The sequence below is a fragment of the Brassica rapa genome, chromosome A06, assembly GCF_000309985.2.
Source record: "Brassica rapa cultivar Chiifu-401-42 chromosome A06, CAAS_Brap_v3.01, whole genome shotgun sequence".
Lineage (NCBI taxonomy): Eukaryota > Viridiplantae > Streptophyta > Magnoliopsida > Brassicales > Brassicaceae > Brassica > Brassica rapa.
Window position 1 is genome coordinate 1290933 of NC_024800.2, and position 18824 is coordinate 1309756.

An 18824-nucleotide genomic window follows, 5' to 3' on the forward strand; every position below is an offset into this window, starting at 1 on the left:
TCTATTTTAGAGTGAAATATAGAGGAAATTATAGAGTGTGATCGGAGATGGTCTTAGGAAATCAAAACTTGAACAGAACTATAATAAATGTTTTTGTCAGAAAAAACTATAATAAGTTTTTTTTTTGGTAAAAAAAACTATAATAAGTTTTCGGTTTAAAATTTTAATGTATTTTTCTTAAACCAACACAAAATACATTGAACTCGATTGGACACTTTCCCTTTTTATACTGTAAATCATAATGTTTTTGAATCGATCGTGGGGGAGACTGTAGAGTATGAATAGTTGAATACATTATCAATGAAATATTGCTTGAATTGCACGTTAGCCCGAATTTATTTCATTACTTGTTTCAGCAAACAAGTAATTTTTTTAAACAAATGTGTCAGAGTTCATCAGGCTCAGTTTTTTTTTTTTTTTGAAACTTATCACACTCATATTTTCTCTATTATTTTACTCAAAATAGTTATTTTTTGTCTGTCTCGGTTCTTCTAAGTTCTGACTCAAATTTCACCCACTCTCCTGCAAACATTTGAAAGATTTAATGCGTTCTCTTTATTTTATTTTAAATTTTTCATGCACTTCACATTTTCTCCTTTTACACATAATAATTAGCTTATGTCTTCTTCCGCTTTTGTGTTCATGCGTCACTGTGGTGGTGATAATCAAAATCAAGACCGAAACTGTAAGCTTGGGATTTGAATATTTCAGAATATCAAATATGAATCCGTGTTTGCACTATTGGAATTCCGATCTGTGATTTTTGAATATCTGGCTATCGAATATCCTTATAAGCATTTTTGATATTTGTAGATATTCAGATTCAGATTTATAAAAAAGAAATAAAAGTTATATACAATTTAAAAAAAATTAACTCTAAAAATTTATATAACATTTTAGAAAAAATATATCATAGAAATTCAAAATTAAAATCATATTAATAAAATATAAAATTTTAGTATATTAAAAACAGATCCAAGTTGCGTATTCAGATTTAAAATTTTAGATATCCAGAATCCGATCCAGTTTTCACGGAAATGAAATTTTATTATCTGAATCCGGATCAAACTTCTTAGTTATCCAAGTTTTTGGAACAGATTAAGAATATATCTCGAATTGGATCAGATAATAATACTTGGTATTTTAAGAATCGCATATGATGACTACGTCATTATATAGGTTTTATTAATTACAACAATTTTGCAGAGTTATGATTGATACTTAGATGTTAAGATATTTTAATAACAAAAAATAATCTGTATAAAAAGTCATCATTTGCTGCCATAACGAAGTTAATGTTTGTTAAATATTATTTCTCATTTCTGTTTTACATTTTTGTTAATATTTAAACACTTAAATATTAAATTAACAATAGGTACAACAATGGGATGATGGTGCACCTAGTAAATACAATGTCAAAATGATTTAGGTCACTCAATTCAGCTAAACTGGTGATGAATTTGGATCATTCATGAGTTAGCTCAGCTAGATTCATTTATTATATGAGTTTCAATATGTAAATTCGAAGTTCGATTTATTTATTACTCTCTATGTTTTATAATAAGTGTCATTCTAACATTATTTACTTGTTACATAAAAATATCATTTTAAAATTTTAATGCAAATTAGATCTACTTTCAGCTGAAAATTAATTACAAACTTCATTGATTTAATAAATAATTTTATTTAATTCAAATACTATTGGTCAAATATGTGTAGTTAATAAAAAAATTAAATACATTTCAATCACTTTTTTAATATGTGTGAAAAATGTCAAATTGAGACTTATAAAAAAAACGGAGGGAGTATATGATTTTCAATATGTAAACTAAAACTCAGATTATTTTGATTACAAATTAAATGTGTTAGCTCGTGATCTATTATAAGTAAATATAATAATAAATGTAAACTATAATCCGCAAGCTAAATCAACTTCGAGTCTGACAAAAACATTATTATAATTTACATTTACTATAATCTGCGAGCTAATTCAAACTCGATCATTAAACTTATTTTAATAAATGAGTTTAAAACCATAACTTGTGCTAGTAAGAAAATGAATTGAGCTGAATCAGCTCATGAGCTCACATTTATTTTGATAGACCTGGTTTTTAAGATAAAAAAAATCTTCCATTTATCATTTTTTTTTGTCATCATCTCCCATTTATAATTAAAAGCATTGATTAATGGATGTGTTTTTTGTTTATTTTTTTTGTTAGATTTAGTTATTAAGTATTCAAATATCTTTTTATCGTAGCCAGGAGGATATGGACATTCTATTTATAACTAGTGGTATTCCGGCGCTACGCGCCGGGTTCGTATATTTTTTTTCTTAAATAAATTTACAATTAGAATCTTAATAGTAAACAAAATATGTCAGATGTCAGGGAAGTTCCACAAACATGTAAATAAGATTTCGATAGAGAACACTACCCCCACCAAAAAACTACAAAGCTCGCATTAACAACCAAATGAAAACAAAAAAAAAGGAGAAAAAAACAAATCGATCTTACAAAAAAAAATGTAAATTGTATCACAAAATTAAATGATACAAACTTCTATCATTTATTTTTAAATGATACAAAAGATAGATCCACCAAGATCGTACTTAGTCTGCCAAATATAACTTAATAGATGGTCTCTCTAGGATAACAAAAAAAAAAGTTAATTACGATATGGTAAGGTTAATACTGGAGTCTAAAGCCATGAACCTGCTGCTGTTTTTAAAATGTGTGGGATTGGTAGTGTTTCGGTTAGAAGTATTGGGTTAAGTTCGGGTATTGATCGGCTGTATTTCATAGTCCCGTTAACAGTGTTGTGTTTTAAGTTTTTTAAAGTGTCATTCACTTGGCTTTGCCAATTGTGGGTGACCCTTTTTGTAGTGGAAAACTATGTTGTTAGTTTTTTGGTCTCTTATGCTCTAGTGGTTTGATAAATAACTTGTCTGTCAAGTAATATGTGAACCTTTAACTTATTTTGTTTCAGCGAATTGATGTATAATATCATATTTCTTTGACTGTTTTGAAGCATTTTACAGTGGATGTGCAAGAGCCTGTTCACGTCATCCCATCTGCTAAGCTGATTGTAAACCGGACTGCTTCTGAAGACTATAAGGAAGCTCATGGGATACACCAGTGGCGGAGAGACGACCAAGAGTTGGTTTCCAACATTTATTTGTTCAAATAGCTCACAAAGGTTGATTTGTTTTCTTTCTTTTCTCAATTACAATGCCCTTTATTTTCTGATTGAAATTTTGTGAATGAAGTTACAAAAACATACAGAAAATATATTTTTGCATTGAACTTTTAAGAAAAAGAAATATATATATAGCCTTCGAAATCATTTTTACTCATATATCTTCTACAACTTCAAAAACCAACTACCAAAAGAAAACCAAACTCCTAAGAAAAGAGTGAGCAAATTTGGTGGAGAAAACGGACAAAAAAACCCATCCAAAGTAAAGTAAGCAGCTTGCTGCTGCACTCAGCATGCGATTCAGCATGTGCTCGCAACTTCTGCAACACTGTTTTGTGATATCTCTTCAGCCACTTCTGCTATCACACTGGTTTCCTTAGATTTGTCTTTTGGTGTTGCCTTTTTGTCACTGGCAGTAAAAGATTGCTGAAAGATAAACAATCTCCATCAGATATTTATCTAGATAAGAGCACCACACTATGAGTTTTGTTGTTTTTACCTGTCTTTTATACAGTTGGTGTTTCTTTTTCCCAGTCTTTGATTATATTTTCACAATTCTCATAGAAGACAAAATCATTGAGTATGCATGTCTTGCTCACATGTTCCTTAAAAAAAATGATTACTTTGACTCCTTGCTCTATCTTTACCTGCCCATTTCAAAATCCACAGAAACTAAAATTTAATTTTTTTTCACATGACAGAGGGAGAAACTAAGAAAGGAAACCAGAAGACTCTCTAACCTCCTGTGTATCATGGCTATTAGTAACAGGCTTGTTCTCATCATTCTCAAGCGTAATATGCCTCAAGGAACTATTCAGGATATCTTTAACGATGTGACACTTAACAGGGAAGCAACCAACCCACTTGTCCTGCTGCCAGCACTCCGCCATCTGGTTCTAATCAACTGGTCATACCATCTCCGCTAAACCAACAAACTGCCCACTTGTGTTTACCTGTTACAAAAAAAATCATTTCATTTATATCCAAATCGGAACCAAATCAAAACAACCAAACTTTTGCCATATTTCACTTACAGAGAAGATGAGAAAAACAGGACAGGAGGACTTGTCTCCAGCTGCTTCGTTATACGCAGCGTTAAGCTTCTTGTTGCCATTAGAGGTACTGGACCACACATTATATTTGATGCTTTTGTGAATATCATCTTCGCTATACGATTTGATCACAAAGAGCTTTGCGTTGGTGTAGGTATTAGAGAAAAAATCTTTCTTGTTGTATTCCTTTAAAAAAGTACTCACCCGTTACACTTTAAGCACAAAGCCTTCCTAGAAAGCGAGAGCTTCTTCGTTGTCTCGAGATAAAGATCCTCAAGGGAAACCTTCAGAGGGTGAACAACATCTTCACCACGCCTCTGCCTCTTTCCACGGCTGCTGCCACCTAATCAAAACCAAAAAATCAAACCTTTATCATCTATTCAAAAGTCAAAAACTCTTCTCAGATTGGGAGATGAGAGACTAACCTCCGAAAGGGTGTCCACCACCACCACCAAAGAAAGAGGAGAAGATATCAAAGGGGTCATGACCACCGCCTCCACCACCAATTCCTTCCTTGAGCGCATCCTCACCGTACAGATCATAGATCTCACGCTTCTCCGCTTCGCTGAGAACCTCATAAGCCTGAGCTAGCTCCTTGAATTGCACAGAGACGAAACCAGTTGACCTAAAGCTCGCGAATTTCAGATCTAATTACGAAGTTCTAATCGATCGGACAAATCCAAAGAGGGAAAAAAGAGGGAGATGGAATGAAATCATTAAGAACGTATTGATTGTGTAGAATTGGCTCGATTACTACTCGGTTTCTTTACTCTTCAATTGGAGAAGACGAACTGGCAGAGGTGAAGCGAAGCGTCATCCTTCGACGTGTTTCTTTGTGTGTTTTGTGTCCAGTTGGGCCAATTTAAAAAACAATTGTGAGGCCCATCTGACGTGGACAATTAACTGATTCTGATTGGACGAATATTTTTGAGGACGTGGCGTTCTCTAGATACAGAATATGCTGCTTTTAGTATTGTGATTTATCTAGATTTTGAGTTTTTATTACATGTTTTTTCACATTACCTATCACTTTCTTTTTGGTAGATTTACCTATCACTTTCTTTTATGTGATGAAAGTTAAGAAATTGGAAGAAAATTCTTTGTTCGCATCATATCTTTTTTAATATACACAGAAGTACAGAACACACACACACACACACATTAACATAATTATAATCAATTACTAGATTTTGACCCGCGCTTTGAAAGCGCGGGTTTTTCTTTGGATTATATACAAATTTTGTGAATTAATATTTTGAAAATGTTGCAAATTATTATGTTACAAAATCATATGATGTCAAAAAATAATTTATTTAAATTATATAATTCATGAATTAATTTATTTAAGATTTTGTATGTATTCTTTTTTTGTTCAAATATATGTACACTCTTATATAACTCTCTCTTAGGTATGAACATTTTACCAAACCTGTAAGTTGTTAAAATGCTTTGATGAAAACACTAATTTGTTATATTTTTGTGATGAAAACACTGACTTATTTAAATAATAGATATCTAATATATGGTTCATTAAAGTCTTGTTATATGAGGTATAATGTTGGTTTATAATAATTTCATACCATCATTCGATACAAACATATTATATAAACATTACTAATAGAACAATGGTTCATACAAAACCTACGTACATATTTAAAAGGCTATAGGTCGACAGTTTAGATTATAATATTTAAAGTCAATAAACAGTAATATATTTTATTTAAATGTAGAAGATTTTTATTTGGTTGATATAAAATAGGTTGGGTATAAGATTTAGTTATATATAATAGGTTGGACTAAAAAATGAAAGAGTCCAAACAACCTTTATAAGTAGATTTATTAAGATTGCTTCCCTTTTAATAGAATAGATAAAACAAAAAAAATAACAATTTTTTTATAAATCCTAAATACAAGTTATCTTAAATAAATCTGGACATATCAAAGAATTTTCTGTAAAAAAATAAATGAAAAAGAATTTGTTTGAGAATTTAATAAAATTTGAAAACATTATTTTGTTACTTATTACCTTTTAAGTATTTATTTTCAAATATTAAATTTTCTGTTAGATGCTCAGAAATGTCTACCAATGATATCATTGATATGGCTTAACACTATTGATCATGATCCAAACATAGTAAACAAAATAATATTTTAATATCTAAAATTTACATTCACTTAGAAGTGATATTTTATATTTTAATCACCAATATTAAAAATACTAACAATAAATATATTTTTTTGATAAATCGGCAATAAATATTTGAAAATTTAGAAACATTTAAACAAAAAATCATTACTTGGGTTCCTGCTCCATGGTTTTATACTTTTATACAAACAAAAATATTCTTTTTTTTTTAAATATCCATTTATATTGCAGATTTTTCATACAACAAAAAAAGCCGAAAAGCTGAGGATTTGTGATTTCATTTCATTTGCATATAAGTGGTTGAAAAGAAGAAAATGTAACATGCATTTGTTTTGTGTTCCTTTCCATGTCCTTCGAGGAAATGCACGAACCCATGACTTTGACTTTCAACTCCCTTGTCCTCTCTTCTCGCATGTCATATCTGCGGTATATTTACTAAATTAAAAAGTTATTCGAGTTTTTGGAAGTTTGATATATTGTCCACATGACCACATCTATAAACCATTTTGTTTTGGTTATTAACTTATTATAGTGATGTGACAGAGTTGTTTTGATGAGAATGCTTGAAAAAATAACACTGGATGCTTTAATTAAATAGACATTATAAGGTGGTAAAAATACACTACAAGAAATTATTTAAATACATATAGGAAAATCATTTTGTCATTTAATATAAGAATGCTTATGGTAATTAAATAAATCTATATGTAATTAGGTTTTAACAATGCCTTACAACTATGAAAATGTAGACATTAAAAATTGTAATTATGAAGTAAGCATCACTTAGAAGATGAGAGTAATTCGATTATAATGGTACACTGCAATATGTAGCAGCATTATATAGTGTTCGGTTGATATATATTTTACAATTTGCTTTTTCTAATGGTCCATCTATTTCAACTCATTCTAAAAACTCTACAGATTAAAATTCCAATTTGCAAGAACGTGTAGGGGTGTGCTTCGACATAAATGTAGTCATAAATATCGTTTCCAAAGTCGTTTAGACATTCTCTCTAAGATGATTAGGCTAATGAAAGGACGACAAAAGATAAGAGGATTCTCTTTCATTATGGGATGTCACTATAAGGTTTGGTAAAATGGGTTTTCAATTATAAAATCAAATTGGAATACTAGTCAAACCTAATGAATTATAAAAGGGACCCTTACATTCAGATGGTACAAAGTGAAGCATACACAGTGGATGACAACAAGAGAGAGTAGGTTAAGGATAAGCATTGCTCTACTACATTAGGCCACACCGAGTTGTTATACTTTTTTACTTTATTTTTTCCTATCTTTAGTTGATAAAAGTCGAACCAAAATTCAAATTGATCTACGATTTTATTTCTATCATAGAAATAAATTTAATACAAAGTTTCAAAATATCTACTAACTTTCTATCCAAATATTCAAAATGAACTAATTTTAAGTTAATTTTAGATATTTAGTATACACACTATTCAAACTTATATTGTACATTATTTTACTTTTGAATTTTGGGGCCTTTATAGTATATTTGGATTTTTAATTTTGTTTACATAATTTTAACGAATATTCACAGCATACCAATTCAGAAAATTTTGTAGATTGGTATGAATTTTTGAAAAATGCAATTTTTTCAGTCATTATAGCTTTGTTTGGAATATTTATAGCATACTGTTTATATAAATCTTTCTATTCATCTAGATTAAATTTAATTTTACTTAATTCATTTCAAAAGTGGAGTTCTAAAAGAATTAGGTGGGAAAAACCAATCAATTTTGTATATAATTGACATATAATCGTGGTTACATAGATATTTTTTAAAAATATTTTTAACTGAAAGTATAAAAAAATTAGCAAAACAAATGATTTTTTTTGATAAACGAATCATTGATGAAATTACAAATGAAGTAGGTATTACAAACCCACGGACCTAAAATCCGAATAGACCTGAACCATTCTATACCAAAACACAGCTTCGTTTTGTTTGCCTGAGTTTTCTTGTTGATCATGCATATACCAGACAACCATAACTGAAACTAATGTAGAGCACTATAACAACCTAAGAAATGTCCAGTTGTATGGCACAGCCAATTGATGATGCATTCTGCAACAAAACACATCCACTGGCTATTGGTTCATATATAATGGCAAACATAATAGTAGTATTGGGCCGATAATGTTGTACGACCTGAATATATATAGGCAGCATGAAATTTGATGAATAATGGAAAAAGAAAAAAAACGCTCCAGGGAGGGCTCGAACCTCCGACCTTGTGGTTAACAGCCACACGCTCTAGCCATCTGAGCTACTGAAGCTGGTTGTACTTTTTGCATAGTAAGAAATATGTAAATAATAAAGGTTAACTCTATTGACTTGGCCGCCTAAACCCTATTTGCGGAACAGAGAAGAACTTGGAGAGTTTCTTCTTCAGAGAGATGATATTAAACAGAAGCCTACGACTTCTCCTCCTCTCTTGTCCCTTAAAGTCGTCTCCTTTCCTTCTTCCTCTCAGACCCTTCTCTGCTTCATATCCAATGGAGAAGAACAAAGCCAAGAACGGTTCTTCAAAGTCTTCTCCTTTCGAGTTCAACAAGAGAAGAGCTGATGGGTTTGACGAAACAGGCAAGAGTAAGAAGAATCTCGAACGCAAAACACGCAAACTCAATCCCAACACTACTGCTTACGCACAGGTTGTTAACATTACAGATTGCTAAAAATCATATTTTGTTGTGTAAAATTTAAAAATTAATCCTTTTTTGAAATAGGTCCTTGGAACGGGAATGGATACACAAGATACGTCGTCTTCTGTATTACTCTTCTTTGATAAACAAAGATTCATATTTAATGCTGGAGAGGTAACACTCTCTTTTCCACAGATGTTCTGTAAGGATTACTGATCTCTTACTTTTTAGTTTTATTGTATATTCAGGGCTTGCAACGTTTCTGTACAGAACATAAGATCAAACTATCAAAGGTAAGTATCACCAAGACTCCTCTGTTTACTTTCTCTGTTTGTGTTGTAATGAGATGAGTTTGGACTGTTACAGATAGATCCAGATGTCTTTTTTGTCTTTGTGATGAGATGAGTTTGAAATTTGATGGTTGTCTGAATCATTACAGATAGATCATGTGTTTCTGTCTCGTGTCTGCTCAGAGACAGCTGGTGGACTTCCAGGTTTGTGCTTGCTTTTGGACTTCTAGCTTTGTTGGTTGATCTTTTTTTTTGTATTAGTCCTTGAATTATCTATTGTTTTGAATGTCATAGGTCTTTTACTAACTCTTGCTGGTATTGGTGAAGAAGGGCTTTCGGTGAGTATTCTTGTCTAAGTCTTGTGTGCAATGTTCAAAAAAAACGCTAGGCGGTAACTAGGCCCTTTATAGGGGATTATTGATTAAGCTGACGTCTAAACTAACTGATTTTTTTCTTAAATCCTTCAAAAAAATCGTTTTATTTATATCCAATTTGTTGCATAGGTGTGTGTTTGGGCCGCCTAAACCGATTTATAGAACACTGCTTATGTGTGTGTTTCTTTGTGTTATGAAACTGCTGAACTATGTTTCATTGTTATCTTTACATAGGTGAATGTATGGGGTCCTTCAGATCTTAAGTTACTTGTTGATGCAATGAAGTGTTTTATTCCACGCGCTGCTATGGTTCACACACGGAGTTTTGGTCCCTCTAGTACACCTGATCCTACTGTTCTTGTGGATGACGAAGTTGTTAAAATATCAGCCATTACCTTAGAGCCACCTCGCTCTATGGAAGAAGAATCTTGCAGCAAATCCGGCGAGATCTCTGTTGTATATGTATGCGAGTTAGCTGATATAATGGGCAAGTTTGACTTAGAGAAGGCCAAGAAAGTCTTTGGTGTGAGGCCTGGTCCAAAATATAGTAAACTTCAATGTGGAGAGTCAGTGAGATCAGATGAAAAGGATATTACGGTATGTTGGTTGATTCAGTTACTATTGCTCTTCTCTTTGAAAATGGATTATAATAGATTGTTTATACTTTGGTCTTTAAGGTTTATCCGAGTGATGTGATGGGACCTTCAGTTCCTGGGCCCATTGTTCTCCTTGTGGACTGTCCAACTGAGTCACACGTTGCACAGCTCTTATCAGCTAAGTCTTTGGAGAGTTACTATCCCTCTGCTGGCGATGGAGGGAAGTTGGTGAACTGTATTATACATTTAAGTCCATCTTCGGTAACAAGTAGTCCTACTTACCAAAGCTGGATGAAGAGGTTTCATTCGTCTCAGCACATTCTTGCTGGACATCAAAGGTTGCTAACTCATTAAAAACTGATAGTTAATTTGCTTGATTAGTGCTAATTTTTTTGGTTTGGTGTGTTCAGGAAGAATATGGAGTTTCCAATTCTGAAAGCAAGTTCAAGAATCGCTGCTAGACTTAACTACCTATGCCCACAGTTCTTTCCTGCTCCTGGCTTTTGGCCTCCTCAACATGTTACCAACTCTATAGTTGATTCCACCCCTTCAGACCAGGTTGCTAAAATACTTTTCTCATACCATCATTTACAGAGATAAGTTTGATGTGTATTAGGATTTGATGTTGTCTATTCATGTTGTAACAGGATTCAAATCTTGGTAAAAGTATATCTGCTGAAAATCTCCTCAAGGTATCAACACTCTCAGACACTTTAGCTTTAAAATCTTAGAAGTTGGAAGTCTATTTATATAAGACCAAATCAATGTTCAAAAATAGCTAGGCGTTAATTAGGCGCGCTTTATAGGAGATTATTGATTACGCAGGATGCCTAGACCGATTTTTAGAACACTGACCAAATCTATTTTTTGGCTCTTTAAAGTCTCCTTCACTGATGATTTTTTTTTTCTTTATTGTGGGCAGTTCACTTTGCGTCCTTATGCTCATCTTGGGATGGATAGATCTTGTATCCCTCCTGAACTGACATCCCCACAAGTACTAGATGAGCTGCTTTCAGAAATTCCTGAGATTAAAGACAAAACCGAAGAAATCAAGCAGTTGTGGAAAAAACCAAACGGTGAGACAGAGAGCAACACTGATCTTCCAAGCTGTCTTGAAAACATTAGACGAGACGACATGGAGATTGTCCTTCTAGGCACTGGCTCTTCCCAGCCTTCAAAATACAGAAACGTCAGCGCCATTTACATTGACTTATTCTCTAAAGGCAGTCTTCTCCTAGACTGTGGTGAAGGAACCTTGGGGCAGCTTAAAAGAAGATACGGTTTAGATGGTGCTGATGAGGCCGTTAGAAAACTGAGATGTATATGGATCTCTCACATCCACGCCGATCACCACGCCGGTCTCGCGAGGATCCTAGCTCTTAGATGCAAGCTTCTGAAAGGAGTGGCTCATGAGCCAGCGATTGTGGTGGGACCAAGGTCGCTTAAACACTTTCTTGATGCGTATCAAAGACTGGAGGAGTTGGATATGGAGTTTCTTGATTGTAGAAGCACCACAAAGACTTCTTGGGCTTCTTTAGAAAGCGGCAAGGAAGAGGGTCCTTTGTTTAGTAAAGGAAGTCCTATGCAAAGTGTCTTCAAAACTCCTATGACGGATCTGCCATGTTTAGAGAATCTGAAGAAGGTTCTTGGCGAAGTCGGTGTGGAGGATTTGATTAGCTTCCCTGTTGTTCACTGTCCTCAAGCCTTTGGTGTCGTTGTAAAAGCAGCGGAGAGATTGAACAGCGTTGGAGAACGTATCCCTGGATGGAAGATGGTTTACTCAGGCGACACTAGACCTTGTCCTGAGATTGTGGAAGCATCACAAGATGCAACAGTTCTTATACACGAGGTAAAAGGTTATAGACATTCATCTAACATTGAATATGTTTCTTTTTAACGTTCTTGTCATTCTTTTATAGGCAACATTTGAAGATGATTTGATAGATGAAGCGTTGGCAAAGAATCACAGCACGACTAAAGAAGCAATTGATATGGGATCTTCTGCGGGTGTGTATAGGATTGTTCTCACGCATTTTAGCCAGAGATATCCAAAGATACCTGTGATTGACGAGTCTCATATGCATAACACTTGCATCGCCTTTGATTTGATGAGCATAAACGTGGCGGATTTGCAAGTGCTTCCTAAGGTTTTACCATATTTCAAGACTTTGTTTAAAGATGAGATCATTGAGGAGGATGTAGATGATATCGCTTTGGAAGAAGCTTTGTGATGGTATACTTATCAAATAGTGCAATAGGTTGTTAACTCTTACTTCTTGTTCGTTTATTCATTGTTTTCAGTTTTGTAGGATTACAACAGTGGTTGTTGTCTTGTGAAACGTTTTTGAAATTTACACTATAATTTTGACTTTAACTGCAGTAGTATAACATATACTTTTGCTTTTAGAAGCTCCCAATATGATCTTGTTTGAACTGGGATTTAGAAACAAGAGAAGGATTTAGAAACAAGAGAATGTAGGGACTATTTTTACATTTTCATTAGTAATGTTATAGCTCTACTAGTTAACTTTTGCATCTATACAAGAAAGTATACCTTTTATTTCTCTATGTAATACCCAAAAGAGAGAAAAGCAAGAAACAAAACTATAACAAAAATAAAATAAAAGAGAGGTTGTGAGGATAGAACTCATTGCACTTGCTAGTTGCTGAGGAAGCACCTTGTCTTAACCTGAGAGAAACTTTGTTTCTGTGTCTCTGTGTGTGTGAACTTTTGCCCTTTCTAGGAAGATAAAAGAGAGAGGCAACTTTGTATAGTTTGCTTTGTCTTTGAATGCTATCTAGGATGCTGAATTATCACTAGAACTGAATCTTTTTGCCTTTCATAGTTTGAATGTGGCATTGGCTGCAAACATTTAAATCACATAAAGCTCAGACTTGATGATGATCCAATGGAACAAGAGCATAGACTGTGTAATGACTTACCACTCCAATGTTCCATTCATGACTTCTGAATTCTTTAAATGTTTTTTCATCCATTTCCTGTATATTCAGCAAGAGGTTTTATCTAATCCAAGAGATATCATAAGAGATATCATAAGACAAAAGAAGTTAAGATTGTGATACTTACCATGCTGTAAATTGGAGGGATAACTGTATTATCTTTGGGTTTTAGTGTAGGCATTACAGAGAACCTTGGTGCCATGTCCTGAGACCTGAAAGTCCATCTGCCAAGTTTGGTGCATTGTTTAGTCCTTCACCAAACCAAAGAACAGAGAAATGCACTTGTGAGAACTTACCCAATATAGAGAAAAATGCAAAACTGAGCCCACTCTCTAATCAGTAGCCTGAGCCAATAGTTCTGGGAGGAGTTATCCATGTTCATATAGATCTACCAAAAAACAAGCTGAATGTGAGTACAAAATAATGAAGAAGCAAATCCAAACATGATGTGATATGCTCATACCACAGTTTCTGCCATTGCTACTATCTGCATAGCTCCTTGGAACTTTCTGAAGAACACACAAAGATAAATATAACTCTTAGTTAGCAGTTTATCTTACTTCCATCCACCACAAGTGTACTAAGCAACATAAGAACGTACTTGAACATGATGTATTTAGCATAGACAGCATCATGCATAGCTTGAACATTCTCATCCTCAATGAAACTCAGCTGTTCTCTTAACACCGATAAGTTTTGTGATATATGGTGGAAAATAACATAGAATGAGATCATGTAGTTAAGTATCAGAAGCACTGCGAAGTAAGGAACAGAAGCTCTATATCCAACGAGAGTCAAGTAAAAGACACAACCAAGTGAAGCTGTGGTTCTACGTTCTGTCAACGAGAGCCGTTCGCACGTGATGCAGTAACCGTGAGAGATGAGTAAAAAGGAAACAAACGAAGCTGTCTGAAACAGAACACCAGTCACATATACACCAAAAGACATCCACAGAGAGCATATTTGGTGGTGAAAACATGAATGCCTGCCCACCCAAAAAACCGGTTCAAACCAATTAATAATAAAGTTTCTCAAAGAGAACATTAATGGTAAGTAGCTTACCAAAAGAGGAAAGATAGGGTTAGCTGTAATGCTTTGATCAAAGGAACTGAAGCAAGAATCCATTGTAAGCTATTTGTCTGCTCTAAAACAAAGACAGAAACACATAATCAAAACCAAACCAAACTGTGTTTTTTTTCAATCTTGAAATTAAGAAGTGAGACATAACGGTAGAGATGATAATGGACCTGAAAATTGCGGTTCTTGAAAGTGTTAACCGTCCAAGAACAAGCGGAGAGAGACCAGATCGATAGAAAAGTCAAGTAGAGAATAGGGAGATGACGATATGAATCATCGACGCCATTGATGCCGTGAGATTCTTCCATACAGAGCTTTAATCTCGCTGAAGAACGAGAAAAACCTTTTTTTAAAAGGAAAATTCTGTTTTTGTTTTAAGCTTTCTTTCACACATTTGTGTTGGGGTTCTTAATTTCTTCTATATATGAATCTCTTTACTATTGACACTTGTCTTTTCCATTAGTTTTTGGATAAACTAATTTAATTATTAATATTTTAATTGAGACTTAACTGCCGTTAGATTAATTCCACTAATGTCGAAAAAAGAAAGATTAATTCCACTAATCTCTCCAACGAATTATTCAGTTTCGTTCCATGTATTAAAACTGCAACTATTTAGGTTCCCTGTATTTAAAATCTTTGTCTTAACATTTATACCAAAAAAAAAAAAAAAATCTTTGTACTAATCCGGATTTTGTATCTTATAAGTTATCATTTTTATCACATGTTCTTTTTTTATAAAAACTAATATTGAAAATATTAGATTGATAAAAAAATTATTCTGTTGGTTTTTTAGCCAATTGTGTTATATGTTATATGTTTCATTCCAATAATGTTGAAAATAGAGATTGATTTCACCAATGGCCCCTCCCACTAAGTATTCAGTTTAATTTCATGTATTAAAATTGTGAGTTTTTCGTCTTCTTTCAAGTATTTCAATCTCTATAATCACAAAATAATCTGAAACTAATGGTACTCTTTTATCACATGTTTTTTATGAAAATAATACCATGATATTAAATTGATTAAAAAATTATTTGATTGATTTTAGCCGTTTTTATCAAGTTATTCGAACAATAATAATATGTAGGTCAGTAGGTGAAACAGTTTTCATTTTAAAATTTTGATAGAAAATATAATAAAAATGTATTTTATGGTTTGAATAGACGAATATTTCGGAGAGCATAAAAAGAAGGTGGAGGAGAGAGCAGACATGCGAACAAAATGGCCATCCAACTAACCCACTCTTTGTCGTTGAGTTTTGATCACCAAAACCTTTTGTTTTCCCTGTTTTTATTTTATTTTATTAGTTGTATTTCTTTATGTAATTTTTGTTGACCGGTTCTTTAATATTGTGGTGCAGTTGCCACTTAAATCAATCATACGTGGATATTTTATAATTTTTTTTAGATTAAACAGGAACGTGGATGACACTACTCAGCAAATTAGGTCAAAACATCAAATATGGTGGGAAAATAAAAATAAAAATAAAAACCTTCGGTTCATATATTTGGACAAGTGCTGCAAGAAAATAATAGTAATCAAAAGGGAGAAAGATTCATGCAGGGAAATATGCAAGCATGTCACTGGTTATATTATAAGTCATCGTTATCCATTTTAGCTAAATTATTTGATTTTAAAATTCTCATGCTAATCTTAAGAGCACTACGTTACGTCGACTAAATGCTTTGGACGGCTGAGGCAACAACATCGTCGTTTTGAACACAGTAATCACGTACGTGGTAAAGCTATAACTGTTTGTCTTATATTTTTTTTTTTGGTTTAATTACTGGTTTGACACATGCTGTTTTACAACTCCGTTATTGCTTGTCGCCTTCTTTGCATCAGATCGGTTCAGCGTATATGATCGGTTCAGCTAGAAAACTTAGTATGATTAGTTCTTAAAACGAGTAAGAAGGAATAGTAATAAAGAAACTTGACACACTTTTCTTTGACCATATGTAGAGACAGTGATTCACTATACTCTTTATCAATGTCTCTTGTTGTTTGTTTGCCACTGAGTTTAAGCGTGACTAGATTATTTAAGCATTTACGTGAGAGCGTGGGCTGCCTGAGACTGACTTGACTTTAGTAGGAGGCAGGAGCTGTGATATTCTTTCCTGAACACTGAAAAAATATTTCTTTTGCCAGATCTGACATGAATTTTGAGAAGCTGAATCTTTAGAGCATTGAGCAATGATAGAAGCTGAATCTTTAGAGCATTAAGCAATGATATCTAACCAATAGAAATAACTCATGCAAAGAAACAATGGCTAAGAACGCCAATCCAAACTTCAACTAGATCAATGTGACAAATTCAAAATCACTTATGTTCCTAAGTCCACCGAAAGGGCACTAAAACTATCCTACTACAATATAAACTTTGGCACGATACAACTAGCGAAAAGAAAACGAGAAATAAAGTTCCTCAAAAGACCCAAATTACTAACTAGGGAAAATATTTTCAAACCATACAGATTTTCAAAACCCAAAAAGAAAAAAAAATTAAGAAAATGACCTCACATAGCACCAATAGCTGCGATATTTAATGGGCTGGGCTACATTACATTTTAGGCCTGATTTGTAGTTAACGTGTCTAAACTCTAGACTTTTAAAACGTAAGCAATTCCGTGTTTTAATGCAATGACAATAAATATTTTTCATCATTAGATGTTGAAACTTGAAACCACTCAAACTAGACAATTATTTTCATCATGATGAACAATTAAACATTATGCTAACAAAAAGTACCATTTTGTAACAACATTTTACAGACATTAAATGTAGAAGTGGTAAAGTAAGTTTAGTTTAATAAATTTGAAATGGAGTTGACAAAAGGAGAAAGAAAGAAAGAAAGAGGCTTCAGCTTTAAGACGCGAAGACGCATGCAAAGAAGGTAATGATGTTGTCTCTGCATCTCTACGCAGACCTCTCTCCCACAGTCCCACGCCATTTGCTTATTTTTATACGCTTCTGACCATTTCCCATTGCCGCTCTGATCTTACCCTTCAATTTATCACTTTATTACACATTATGCCACTCTCCCACTTTCCTCGTAGCAACTACTCATTGGTCAGGGTAATGTAAGATTTATAGCTATACAGTCCTCATTCATCTCATAATTACCGTCGTCACACAAATGGTTAATAGCATAGTTAACCATAACTTATTCACAAGAATAGATTGAATGAGAAACCCGTTATTTTGTATTAATTTTTGAAAAACTAATTTTTACTTTAAAAGTTTGGAAATATCAACACTAATATATACTAGTTTTTAATTGATTTACTCATTATTAATGAAATTCGAGTTGAAACTATATAAAATTTTAATATGATATCAGTTGATGTTTTGTTAATACAACTAAAGAACTCAAATTTTTTATTATTAGTTCTAAAGTAAGATTTTGTTTGCCATGAACTCTAAAATGTATCATTTCGAAAAATATGTTAAAATTTTAACAGAGTAATAATACTAATATATAAATGTTATAAAGCAATCTATTTATTACTATTTGCTTTTGAACTAGGGATTAAACCGGGCTACGCCCGGGATTTTTATTTTTTTCTAATTTAAGTTGTTAAATTATTTATATTTAGGTTATGATATATATTTTTTATAAATCTTAAGATGCATGTCATAATTAAAATTTATTTTAAATTTTAACACGTTCAATTAACATATTTTTACTATTTAAATATTTATTTGTAATTTTGTTGGCTATCTAATTATCATATTTAGCAAAACTATCTGTTGAGTGTTGGAATAAATGTTTTAGATATTTAATTAAACTGCAGAGTATTTTCGGATCGATCACATGCTCAACAATCGATTGATCCGTAAAAAGATGGTCGATCTCCTTGGCCATGTAAGTACAATTTTAGCAAAAATATCTTTGATTTTCAAATATTAAGTATATAACTATTCTTTTGAATATTCTCTTTTTGAATTGTATTTTTTGATTAAATTATTGTATTATAATGTTTATGTAAATATTTTTTTGTGATGTTTGAATTTTTTTTGTTCGTATACTTAACCTTGATGATATTGATGTTTAACAATTTATTGTTTTCTGAAAATAGAAAATAATGATATATCAAAACGTATCTAATACTTGTTAAATGATAGTATAATGTAAATTACATCCATTATTTAAAAATAACCATTTGTTGTTTTTATTTAAATCAGAAATTATTTTTATTTAAAAACATTATCCATATATAATATAATAGTTTAAGTTTGGAAGATTAATCTATATATATAAATTATGTGTATGTTTTAAAAAATAGTTTAAGATGTTATATATTGAGTAACTGAATAAAAGCTGAATTTCTTATCTTGAAAATCAAATAATTATATTTTTGTCTTCATATTATACTCATCAATCCATCATTGATATTTATAACTCAGTATGTTTAAAAAAAAAAACTTAGTTTGAAGTAATAAATGAATTTAATAAATTAAAT

General features: G+C 32.4%; 3 protein-coding genes and 1 non-coding gene across 4 annotated transcripts; 1 reads left to right on the forward strand and 3 right to left on the reverse strand.

Annotated features, from left to right (window-relative positions):
• Positions 1 to 405: 405 nt before the first annotated feature.
• Positions 406 to 5064, reverse strand: LOC103871231 (YTH domain-containing protein ECT3-like). Its single transcript, XM_033272795.1, is given in 7 exon segments — positions 406 to 3621; positions 3695 to 3842; positions 3936 to 4148; positions 4230 to 4454; positions 4532 to 4590; positions 4673 to 4872; positions 5018 to 5064. Coding segments are annotated over 6 exon segments (885 nt in total). The 3' UTR covers positions 406 to 3621; positions 3695 to 3701.
• Positions 5065 to 5351: 287 nt separating this feature from the next.
• On the forward strand, positions 5352 to 12845 carry LOC103871232 (tRNase Z TRZ3, mitochondrial). Its single transcript, XM_009149459.3, has 11 exons — positions 5352 to 9069; positions 9145 to 9234; positions 9309 to 9353; positions 9500 to 9554; positions 9645 to 9688; positions 9959 to 10321; positions 10402 to 10658; positions 10731 to 10878; positions 10968 to 11012; positions 11243 to 12169; positions 12240 to 12845. The coding sequence occupies exons 1-11, from the start codon at positions 8815 to 8817 to the stop codon at positions 12549 to 12551; spliced, it is 2541 nt and encodes an 846-aa protein (XP_009147707.1). The 5' UTR covers positions 5352 to 8814; the 3' UTR covers positions 12552 to 12845.
• TRNAN-GUU lies at positions 8621 to 8694 on the reverse strand. The gene has a single exon. It is a non-coding gene; the product is annotated as a tRNA-Asn (tRNA).
• Positions 12785 to 17838, reverse strand: LOC103871233. Its single transcript, XM_009149460.2, has 8 exons — positions 14529 to 17838; positions 14344 to 14420; positions 13883 to 14266; positions 13745 to 13790; positions 13578 to 13669; positions 13409 to 13505; positions 13264 to 13320; positions 12785 to 13183 (listed from the first exon to the last, which is right to left on the reverse strand). The coding sequence occupies exons 1-8, from the start codon at positions 14664 to 14666 to the stop codon at positions 13115 to 13117; spliced, it is 960 nt and encodes a 319-aa protein (XP_009147708.1). The 5' UTR covers positions 14667 to 17838; the 3' UTR covers positions 12785 to 13114.
• Positions 17839 to 18824: the final 986 nt, after the last annotated feature.

Bases quoted from the DNA above. Each gene is read 5' to 3' on its own strand.
- LOC103871232 (XM_009149459.3), top strand. From the start codon at position 8,815: ATGATATTAAACAGAAGCCTACGACTTCTCCTCCTCTCTTGTCCCTTA. The intron at 9,070-9,144 runs GTTGTTAACATT...TTTTTGAAATAG, and splicing joins ACACTACTGCTTACGCACAG to GTCCTTGGAACGGGAATGGA. The intron at 10,322-10,401 runs GTATGTTGGTTG...TTGGTCTTTAAG, and splicing joins CAGATGAAAAGGATATTACG to GTTTATCCGAGTGATGTGAT.
- LOC103871233 (XM_009149460.2), bottom strand. From the start codon at position 14,666: ATGGAAGAATCTCACGGCATCAATGGCGTCGATGATTCATATCGTCAT. The intron at 13,670-13,744 runs GTATGAGCATAT...GTTTTTTGGTAG, and splicing joins TAGCAATGGCAGAAACTGTG to ATCTATATGAACATGGATAA. The intron at 13,184-13,263 runs GTAAGTCATTAC...AAATGTTTGCAG, and splicing joins ATGAATGGAACATTGGAGTG to CCAATGCCACATTCAAACTA.